The sequence below is a fragment of the Vespa mandarinia genome, chromosome 4 (genome assembly GCF_050613455.1).
Source record: "Vespa mandarinia isolate Hongniang chromosome 4, ASM5061345v1, whole genome shotgun sequence".
In the NCBI taxonomy this organism is placed as follows: Eukaryota; Metazoa; Arthropoda; class Insecta; order Hymenoptera; family Vespidae; genus Vespa; species Vespa mandarinia.
In genome coordinates this window covers 9,259,993-9,272,075 of record NC_140813.1, presented here as the reverse complement: position 1 = coordinate 9,272,075, position 12,083 = coordinate 9,259,993, and the positions used below count along the sequence as shown (strand labels likewise).

At 30.0% G+C, this 12,083-nt stretch overlaps 1 protein-coding gene across 1 annotated transcript; it reads right to left on the bottom strand.

Annotated features, from left to right (window-relative positions):
- Nucleotides 1-1,304: 1,304 nt before the first annotated feature.
- On the bottom strand, nucleotides 1,305-11,507 carry LOC118443121 (5-oxoprolinase). Its single transcript, XM_035869632.2, has 22 exons — nucleotides 11,358-11,507; nucleotides 10,467-10,706; nucleotides 9,715-9,900; nucleotides 9,398-9,636; nucleotides 9,108-9,270; nucleotides 8,934-9,019; nucleotides 8,668-8,869; nucleotides 8,024-8,284; nucleotides 7,812-7,940; nucleotides 7,536-7,737; nucleotides 7,236-7,458; nucleotides 7,020-7,158; nucleotides 6,389-6,666; nucleotides 6,039-6,299; nucleotides 5,838-5,943; nucleotides 5,599-5,766; nucleotides 5,218-5,462; nucleotides 5,014-5,125; nucleotides 4,714-4,938; nucleotides 4,306-4,487; nucleotides 4,008-4,167; nucleotides 1,305-1,838 (listed from the first exon to the last, which is right to left on the bottom strand). Exons 2-22 carry the CDS (start codon nucleotides 10,629-10,631, stop codon nucleotides 1,695-1,697), a joined length of 3,876 nt encoding a protein of 1,291 aa, XP_035725525.2. The 5' UTR covers nucleotides 10,632-10,706; nucleotides 11,358-11,507; the 3' UTR covers nucleotides 1,305-1,694.
- Nucleotides 11,508-12,083: the final 576 nt, after the last annotated feature.

Genomic DNA, 12,083 nt, shown 5'->3' with positions numbered 1-12,083 from the left:
CTTTTTTTAGAAACTGCTCAGTTGTAGCACGTAATCGCAATGATATTAGACGCTCATTCAATTCGACTAATTGTGAACGAACCTTTTGCACCTCCCTTGAATCCTAATGCAGTGGCTTCAGTGTCTATTTCGTGCGTTATCTTCTTTGTTCCTTTGTATCTCAAATACGAAATAACTTTTATAGAAAAATACTTGAAATTACATTTTGTAAAAGTATTTTTAAAAATATAACCATCGTAAAAATGTGATTTTCCATTTAACGATAATAAGAGAATATAAAATTTATTAATATCCAAATACGTATATATTACATACATACATTTAATGTGCATTTAATTTTATGAATAACAATCATAAATATTTCTAATCATTAATATTTCTAATCATTAATATTATTATAATCATATAAATATTAAAATTGTTTGAAAAGTGAACACTATCGTAAAAGCTTTATTTTTCATTAATCAAATTAGAGGATAAAATAAATATAAAGGAAATATATATATATATACATATATATATATATATATGTGTGTATATAAATATTATATGCGTTTAATTTTATGAAGCCACGATCAAGAACGTTTTAATCGTTATTACGATCATTAACATAATCGTTATTACCTTAGAACGATATCGCCTAACGTAAAAGCCTGCACTTAGCGGATTCTCAAAGGTTATTTCATCGATAGGCAATTACAAAGACCATCCTATGCGCCTCTCATATGTAGGTCACCGTGATGACATTATGAGCAGTAATAGTAATTACTCGAACCGGAAATGGAAGAGAGACGAAGAGACCATTTCCGTGGGACCATCGCAAATCGAACGAGCTAGTAAATCTGATGAGCGAATTAACCACGACAAATTTAATATAGCTACGAATTGACACGTTCGATCATCCGTATAATTAATAATCTTCATATTTCTTAATTTGAATTTGAAAAGCCTTAAAGACAATTTACATAGCGACCATATTTATGCGAACGAATTAATAGATTCATCTTGCCTGAGAATAATAAAAGCTGTTCAATGAAATGGAAATATCGAACTTAACGGAGACTTCTTTTGAATTTTCTCACTTACCTGGATTAAATCCTTAAAGATCGAAGAAAACTGAAAAAAAAAAATATAATAAATCGAAATAATTAATCGAATAAGAAATAAATTATTTGCGTGTATGTAATATATTAATTATTCATTTGTGAAGATTCGAGATATTTATAGTATTTTAAAAATAAATATAAATCAAAGCGATACAATAAATTTTATTGTAACAATATTAGCATATTATATAAAGAACATAATTATCACAATTAAAATCTATCTTATTATAAATATTTCGATTATTTCAATAAAATATACAATAATAATAATTTTCTTTGAAATTTATTATCTATCCAGAACGACACATTCTTCCTATCAAAGTTAAACTAAACTTCCTAAACCTGTCGTATACGTTGAGATATCCTTTCAAGTGTATCAAACTACCGATAATCCCTCTCTCCCACTTTCCTCTTCCTTCCAGGTGCATACTTCGTAAGTAACTATTACCAAATTCTCTTAGCTAGCTATATAAACTTTCATAGATACATACACGCACATTTGATACGAAGAAGCGCTAAACGATGAGTAACTCAGAACCAGTGATGTAACGAATAGATTAAATCGATTTTCTAGGACTTAACTTTGCGTTATACAGATTCCTGAGCTTTTCTATACTCGAAAACGCTTCCACGTTCCAGGAACGTTCGAGATGCTGCCCTCGTAAAAAATGGCTGCTTTGTATCATGGGAACCATAACCACCTCCACCAGGTGTTTCTAAGATGAAGCTATCCTGTAAAATATGAGACTCCATTTTTTTACCTTTTTTTCATTATATCGTTGCTTTACATTTTTGATACTCTGATGTCCACATTACTACTATTACCTGCGATGTTATATCATATACAAAAATAATAATAGAATATTCTTGTCATTATCATTATATTATTTTATTATAATTTTGATATGTATGTATGTGTGTGTGCGCGTGCGTGTGCGTGTGCGTGTGCGTGTGCGTGTGCGTGTGCGTGTGCGTGTGCGTGTGCGTGTGCGTGTGCGTGTGTGCGTACATGCGTGCATACGTACGTTTATATATATATATATATATTTTTAGTTTTTAGATTTTTTTTATTCATATTTTGTTTTTTAAATTTTCAACAAATCAATCCTAATTACATGCCGATATTATTTAATACTATAACAAAATTTATAAGAAATTTTTTACTTTCGTGAACCGATTTCTTTTTCAAATTTAATTTGAAATTAAAAGAATGAAAATAGAAATAAGACAAGAAAATATTTTAAATATTCATAAATATCCCTTTCGAATATAATAACTAGGTATATCATTTTTAAATTTACAAATAAATGCGAGACAGACAGAGAAAGAAAGAGAAAGAGAGAGAGAGAGAGAGAGAGAGAGAGAGAGAGAGAGAGAAAATTTGTTAGTTGTTTTCAGCAACATAATTTCTATTCGGAAGTAAGAGCGTTAAATGAAAAACCGAGAATAAAATGTCTTGGAGTGACTATGAAAAAAAAGAAGGAAGAAAAAAGAGAGAAAAAAGAGACAGAGAGAAAGAGAGAGAGAGAAAGTAGCGATCCTTTGAGATCTCTACTTTTACACATCAATCGTGGAAGCTTGACGGACAAAACTGTATAAGATCCGTGGATGGAGATGAGATTATTGCTGCTCTGATAAATCTTAAAGCTTTTACTACTCGTGTAGACTCGAATGGACAAGTAGAAGAAGTTTCCAATGCTGAATCGGATAGTAACGTAACTTACATAGTTTTCATACAAGTCGCTAAGAAAGAGTAAAAAGTAAATAGAGATCTTCATAGTTGAAATTAAAAATTTACTGGTTAATGAAATTTTTGTCGACGATCCGAAAGAAAATAATTAAGCAAAATTTTCAAGAATGTTATCATACTGCTTTTATTCATATTATAACAAGGAAATAATAAATTAACAGATACATTTGGTTTGTATAAAAATAATTTCAAAGTTCATTTATACGTTTTTAAAGAAGATAGCAATTTCTTTTTTTTTTTTTTTTTTTTTTTTTTTTTGGGAAAATGGTGCATTACGTAAACGTCGATCGTTATCTAATAATAGACATAAACTTTACGAAAATGATGTCGTTCTTTATCCGAAAACGCATACGCTGGTAGCTCCGGTGAGATTTTTAAGAGCAGACAGGAAAGACAGATCGTATCTACTGAGATAAAATCTTTACGAGGCTACATAAAAACCCTGAATACTGCTGTCCTTCCTATCTTTCTCTCTCTCTCTCCCTCTCTCTCTCTCTCTCTCTCTCTCTCTCTCTCTCTTTTTCTCCCCTTATATATACATATATATTTTTATCTTTCCTTACTCTTTTTGCTCATCTCTCATGTGAATTTTAAAAAGTCTACGTGTCGAAAATCTCGCAAAGCTATTACTCTACAAGTTCTTATCCTTTTTTTTCTACACTATATTCAAATAACACAATATACATTTTACTTGACTACTTTGATTAGTTTCATCCTTTTGACACTAAAATTCGACAATTTTCTTATATGTTAAAATAAAAGAATTAACTTTTCTTTTTAAAGAGAAAAGAAAAGAACAAGAAATAAATAAATAAAATACTTCAGAAATTTTATCCTAAATTTATATTGGCAAATTAAAAGGAAATCTAATTAGCAATTCAATATAAAAAATTTGATATTTCATTAATTAGAATAAATACATGTGTCAATGATATCTGATGATAATTGCTATCAGAATAATATAAATGATTGTTTTAATATTCATAGCTTCAATTCAATATATCTGTGGCATGCGATTAAACGAAATGTGAAATACATTGAAATGACAAATGGAACGATGGAGATAGAGAAACTTTAAAATAAATCAAGGCACAATGTCTCTTAAGTAATCGTGAAAATTGACTATGATGATAAAAATAGATTAGCCTTACCCCAGCGTGAACGGGCACCGCAGTTTTCGGACCTAAACTGATCATTCTGCCATCCATCTTTCTGAGAGTATTTTTGCCACGAGCACCCGGTGAACCACCCGCTAAGCCTGGAGGACAATGGACTCGTCTTTCAGTTAATACAGACAACGTCATTGGTGCTCTAAAAAAAGACATTCGAAATATAGAAAGTATGTTTTATTTTAAGTTTCGAATGCTTTGAAGTTCATGCTCATCTACTTTTACTTTCACATTGTTTCCAAAATCAAAAATAATTTCTTCAAAATACATCTCAACGAACCTGAAAGTCATTTCTCGTATGACACCATCACCACCACGATGTGCACCCTCACCACCGGTTCCAGGACGAAGAGAAAATTTGTTTAGTATCACCGGATAACGTAGTTCTAATATTTCTGGATCGGTAATTCTTGTGTTGGTCATGTGTGTGTGAACGCCACCTCTACCATCCCATGTTGGACCCTTTATATTATACATGTGTTTCTATCATTATTTCTAATGCATTATTATATGCATTTTACAGAAAAATAATAGAGTAAGTAGAAAAAAAAATGAATAAGCGTAATGTCTTACAAAGTATTTGATTCCTTGTTTAGAAGCATTAAAAAAAAAAGAATAGGAAAAAACATATAAAAGTGTATTGCTCGTTATATAAATGAAATGATTCTATAACGTATGATTCTCTTACAGCTCCACTACCACCAGCAACAGTTTCGTAATAACCCCATTCGACTGTACCAAGTGTTATATTGTTCATACATCCTTGAGAAGCTGCACAAGCTCCGAAAGCTTGCAGAACAACATCAACGACTCGTTGAGAGGTCAAAACATTACCACCGACTACAGCAGCTTCCTCAGAGGGATCCAGAAGAGAACCCTTGGGAATAATAACTTTGACAGGTTTCAAGCATCCCTATGAAAGGATAAATCTCATGAATGAATTTGAACGGGATTGTAGAGATTATTTGTTCCACGTTATGTTTCTCACTTGATTCAACGGTACGTCACGTCCAACGATAGATCTGAGACAATAAATAAGTGCCGAAAGTGTTACAGCACGCGGTGCATTGCAATTACCCCAAACTTCGTATCCAGTGCCACTAAATAAAATTAATAGGAATTTTGAAAATTTCAAACTTCGTAGATTTATGAATTCAAAAGCTAACGAGTAAGATAATGAGTTTGAACTCACGTGAAATCACAAACTGCTTCACCCTTCTCAACGTCAAAGTCTAATCGCAACTTAATCCGGCTACCATCGTCGAGATAATCGACGGCAGTGACGCTGCTACTCCCACTATCCCGAAGTACTTTATTACCGACCAACTTCAGCATATCTCTAACAGCAAGTTCGGCGTTTTGTTGAATGTGACCCATGTACGCTTGAACAACGTCAAGGCCATAAATATCGATCAGTTCATTCACCAATTGCGTTCCCTTTAAACGAATAACAAACGCGTTAGAAAAATAATTAATTATTATATTCCACATATATATATACGTATACATTTGTAATGTAATATACGTACATATGTTACAAAATATAATATGTATATAAGTTTCTTTAACTTACTCTGTGGTTAGCAGCTATTTGTGCTTTGAGATCGCTCAAATTATCAGAAAGATTTCTGGTGCCTGAATTTCCTGGAATTTTACCAGGTTCCATCAAAGCCTCGGTTAATTCTTTCTCCCGAAAAACACCTTTGTGAACGAGTAGAAAACTCTTAAACGTTGCACCTTCCTATTGAGATAAATAAAATAATTGTGACACAATTCTTATTTTATCAATTATAAATAAAATGTTAATTTTACTTGAATCAACATGGTCGAATGTGGTGGCATCGAACCAGGTGTTATTCCACCTATATCAGCATGATGACCCCGACTGGCCACAAAGAATACCGGTTGTTCAATATCTCTATGAAATTTATTTAATCACAAATCGTACAAAATTAAATTCTTTGTAAATTTTTTTATTGCAAATATGAATGATAATGAATGATGATAATTTACCTATAAAATACAGGTGTTATTACAGTGAGATCTGGAAGATGAGAACCACCAGCCGAAGGATGATTAGAAAGTATCACATCACCTCGTGTAAATTTGCCTTTAAAAGCTTTCATTTGATACTGAACTGTTTCTTGCATAGCACCCAAGTGAACTGGTATATGTGGAGCGTTCGAAACAAGACCACCATCTGGACCAAACACAGCGCAAGAAAAGTCTAATCTTTCTTTGATGTTTGTCGAGATAGACGTTCTTTGTAAAATTCTAAACAATGTATTTATAAAAAACTTTTTTTTTTTTTTGATAAGTCGTCCTTATTATAAATATCATTAAATAAATTTTAATAAATTTACCTTCCCATTTGTTCGGCGATACTCATGAAACGATGAGAAAAAATACTAAGTTGAATGGTGTCCAAATCGGTTGTAACTTTTGTACGAATTCCTTTGCCAATAGTAATTTTAATATCTCCTTTGGAAGTAATAAATGCTGTACAATCGGGTTCTATTAACAGAGTACTTAAACTGTCCATAATAATCGCAGGACCTTCTATAACGTGTCCTGGTAAAAGAGAACTCAATTGGAAAATTTTAGTGTCTTGATATCCTCCTTCGAAGTACACCATAGACAACTGAAACAAACGAAATTTTTCAATAATATTAAAAATTCAATTGTATATAAAAATAACGATGTACACTTTACTCGTCTCTTTTAGACATTAATAATCCATAAAATTAATAAATTAACTTCCAAAAAAATAGTTGGTTGTTTTCGTCGATTGAACAAATTTTTCATAAATAGACTTTTCATAAATAAATTTATTTATAAAATAAAGTTTTATAATTGGCTAAAGAATTAGAAACGAATAGTTTACTCATGCCTTTAAACATTACTATAATTATTATTATTATTATTATTATTATTATTATTATTATTATTATTATTATTATTATTATTTTATGAACTATTGAAGATAGGACTCACTTTTTCTGGTTTTGCAGGTTTAGAGAACGAAGGTAGAATTTTATCCTCGATTATCGTTGTCCTTCCTATTCCACGAACTCTGATATCGTTTATCAAAATCTTTCGATTAGGCATAGTGAACCCAAATTCTGTTTGATATCTACGATAAATTTAACGTTGTATTGATTCAACAAAAGTATATAATCGATTGCAAAATTATAATGTAAATCTAAGAACCGTTCTAAGAATGTTGTAAGAAAATCGCCGTGTTTTGGTGAATCCAAAGAATTTTCAGAATCAAGTTTTGGTGAACACATTAGAGCACAATCGGTACCTTCGTAACGTAAATGTAAAAATGATTCTACGTGTATCTGAAGTTGATCGAAACCTTGTTGAGCCAATTTCTTTCTTGCTCTTGCTGCGAGAATATCTAAACGTTCGTCCAATCGTTGAAAAGAATCTAAATTGACAATTTAACAGTTAATGAATTTATCATAAAAATCTAATAGTTCGAAATCTTGACGTTTAAACAATTACTTTTTTCATATGTCTCAGCACTGGGTTCCTGCGCTTCTTCCACAACATCTGCCAAAGCCATACCATATGCGGACAAAATTCCAGCATACTTGTGAACAAAAACGGTACTCATACCGAGTGAACGAGCAATAGCACACGCATGTTGACCACCAGCACCACCAAAACATGCTAAAATGTGACGTGATGTATCGTAACCCTTAGCCTAATTGAAAAAAGCAATATCAGTATTAAATTTTTTTCATGATCCAGCGTCGAACAGACGTTAAAAAATAATACCTGTGTTAGAGCACGAATTGGTCGACACATAGTTTCATTAGCTACTTTTATAAATCCCATTGCAACTTCTTCGATCGTCATTTTATTGAATTCAGATCTTAAACCTTCATTTATCAAAAATTCATTGATCTGTAATAATATCGAAATATTGATTTTTATATTAATTCGATCGTAAAATTTTCTTCGTGAAATAAAAAGTTTTATGAGTCAACCTCATTTGTTAGTTTCTCAAAAGCTTCCATCGTCCGAAATTTGTCCAAGGGTTCGTTCTCGTTAGGACCAAAAATCTGTGGAAAATATTCAGGAAGTAACCGACCCAAAGCTAAATTTGCATCAGTTACTGCCAATGGACCGTTTTTCTTATAACAAGCAGGTCCTGGATGGGCTCCAGCACTTTCAGGTCCTACTTCGAAAAGACCCGACCTGAAGAAAAGCATCGATCCGCCTCCAGCCGCAACAGTATTCACGTCCAACTTCAAGCCAATTTAATTTTTTAATCGAACCAATTATTATGATTAAACATGATTTTTGTTTATGGAAATTGTTATGAAAAATAAATATATATCAGCTATTGAAGTAAATATTATAAAGCAAAAAAATTTAGAAATATTATATTATTAATATATATATATATATATTTTTTTTTTTTATAAACTGTATAATAAATAAGTTTTTAAATTTAATTAAATAAGTTATTTTACTATAAAAAATTTATTAATATATTGTAATTCTAGAATCACATGTATTTAAGAATTAAATGAGTAGAAATTTTTTTCAGAACAAATACGGTTTTTTAATATGAAATTATTATAATTATCTTTTCGCCTTTTTTTTTGTTTTTTATATATATATATACCTGAGCCGCTTGTATCGTTACACCAGCCGTGGTGCTTTCGTAAACGTGTTCATAACTTCCACCATAACGACTGACATCAGTTGAAGTTCCTCCCATATCGAAGCCGATTACAGGTAAATCAGTTTCTTTACCATAAGTTGTCATGGCATATCCAACAACACCGCCAGCTGGACCAGACAATATGGCTCGTGATCCGTTAAATCTAAATTCGAATAAATTTTATTAACAAAACTTTGATATTGTTTCCTTTAGAAGATTAAACTTACGAATTCATAGGAGTTAATCCACCATCGCTTTGCATGAATAAAACGTTAACACCTTTCAAATTGTCTTTAAATCTCGAGGAAAATCCCTAGAAAAAGAAAATAAATGAAAAGAATAAAAAATCAAAACTAAAGTTTTCAATTTTTATTAGATGGCATTATTGATATTGTTTATACCTGCAGATATTGTTTGATGTGCGGTGTCAAATAAGCATCAGCACAAGTCGTAAATCCTCGTGAAACGATCCTAGTCATTGGCATCACTTGGTGAGAAAGAGATATTTGAGAAAATCCAATTTCTTTAGCCAATTCCCCAACTCTGATTTCATGCTCAGCATATCTAAAATATGATTTATCAATAAAATTCTTAATTGATTATGAACAAAATAATAATATATTCAACTTCATAGATACACATACAAAATATCTTTTTTTAATATATAACTCTGATAATTATCAAAACTAACGTGTAACTGTGCGCCAAAACTACAGCGATGCTTTCGATTCCTAATTGTTTCAATTCCAACAGATCTTCTTTTAATTTCTCTTCGTTTAATTCTTGCGTTACATATAAATCTTCTCCTGTAGAACCTTTCACTTTTCTCCAAGAATCTTTAACGAGTTGACATCTTCCTGGCAATGCTGGTATCACTCTGCATCTTACTTCAACTACTCTCTCATACAAAACTTCTGGTGTCACTATTTCCTGCGATGATAATCATACATTTGATTATTTCTTAAAAATTTTCTAATAAATAAATAATTATTCTCTAATTATACCAACTAAATCAAAAATGTTTGGTCTCGCTTGATTGCCAATAAAAAGAAGATCCTTGAAACCTTCATTTATCAATAAGGCCATTTTAGCACCTTTGCGTTCTAATAACGCGTTCGTAGCTACCGTCGTTCCCATTCGAATCCAAGCTATCTTAGAAGTATCCACTTCACCATTCATTTTTACTCCAGTTTCCTAAAATTTTATTGTTCGTCATTATTTTTACAATGACACAGATAATATCTTTAAGTTAAAATTAATTTCTTCAGAGAAATATTATCTAATGAAGTAAACAGAAATTATGACTTATTTGATAATAATTACAATATTTCAAATGAGACATAACAATTAATAGTTAAGTTAATAAATGATATAAGTATAAATATATAATATAAAACTATAATATATATAATATATTATATATAATATATAATATAAAATGTAAATATATAATATAAAACTATAATATATATAATATATTATATATAATATATAATATAAAATGTAAATATATAATATAAAACTATAATATATATAATATATTATATATAATATATAATATAAAATATAAATATATAATATAAAACTATAATACATATAATATATTATATATAATATATAATAGAAAATATGAATATATAATATAACATATAAATATATAATATAAAAATACATATAAATAATTTATTATATAAATATATAATATAAATTTATATATATATATATATAGTGATAAAAATAAATATATAAATCTTAAGCACCTGTTCGAGTATCCTACGAATTCCTTCGCGTGGTGCGTCCTCGTAATTAGCAGGATCAACGGATAATAATTTCATAACTCTAATTTTCCCGCTAGGACATTTCGCGTAGACGTCAGTGAAGGTGCCGCCACGATCGATGGAAAATTCAAAACTTTCTTTATCCATGTTCACCGTTCTAGCACCACCTACTACTTAATCGTCAAGAGTTCACTTCGTTCGTTCAATGGCGTAGAGAAAAACCTAATTCAAATAATCGAAAGAGATAACGAACGAAATATTTTTAGTAAAGTCGTCAATATAAATACTGATATCTGCTAAACAAACATTCCCAATAAAATTCTATTCTCTTTAAGATTTCGCGCTGTTTTCAAATTTAAATATTTCACACGATATTACTTTATTTACAAAAGTATTTTAATTATCATTGCGATAATGAACGATCTATCATAAACCATAACAATTTTATCCTTTCAGTTATTTTCAGATCTCGCACATTCCGTATAAACGATTTAAACAAAATAATTTTTCATCAACATTGAGAATGAATTGACAAAGTAATATATATATTTCAAAGCAAAATATAAAATATATTTCCTTAATGAAGTAACAACGTTTTATATTCATTCGGTATTTTAGAACCACGATTATTTTGAAGGCTAATCAAACAATTTATTTATTTAGTTATTATAATACTCATGACTCGCGTTAAAAGTACAGTCAGCTTGAATCTATCTACAGAGATTAAAATATTGCGCAAATACGTATTATTTATCATTTACTATGGTAAATAAAACCAAAAAAAAAAAAAAAAAACGAACAAAAGAAATTAATGGCTGATAATTAACGAAGAAGAAATTATATTTAATTTATAAAAAATAATATGATACTTACGTGACCTCAAGAATTTTATCGATAGAACTTGCCTTCGAAAGAGAAACACTGAATAACGCTACTACGCTGTTAGAAAGTGTCTATGTAGATGAGTATATATACGTTTGACGGAAAGACCGTTCATCAGTTGTTCGCTCAGGTTTTTTTGATTGTTAGGAACAACCAGTTACGTAATATCGACGTAGTAACGACGATGTGAAATAACGATAATATTCCGCTATAATGATGAGACAAAAAGTAATCTCAAATGTGAGTGAAATCGTTATTTCGATCTAAATATACTTATTATATACTCGCCTTGACCTATATATACTATAATCTAAATATTATTTAATAAAGAGAATAATAATATAATACTTTCAAAACGATTTACATCAATCTCTAAAATATAATTAAATATCCGTATACTTCGATAATAATATTTTTTATGTTCGATAGAAGCGTTAAAGATGTCGTTAGAAAATTCAATGAGAACCACTGGCTTTGTACGGAGGTTGCGCACAGAAGTTTTAGAAAGATTTATTAAATTGATAGTACATAACCGTGGAACTTTTGAATTTACGTTATTTTTAATTGAAAGTTTAATAAAAATTTGCAATAAAAGAATAATAAATGAGATTTTTGTTTTACTTTGCCCGAAACGTATGAATTTTTCATAAATGTTTTAATAATTGAAAAAATTTATTTAACGAAGTACTTACGATGATGCTTTTAAAAAAATATCAG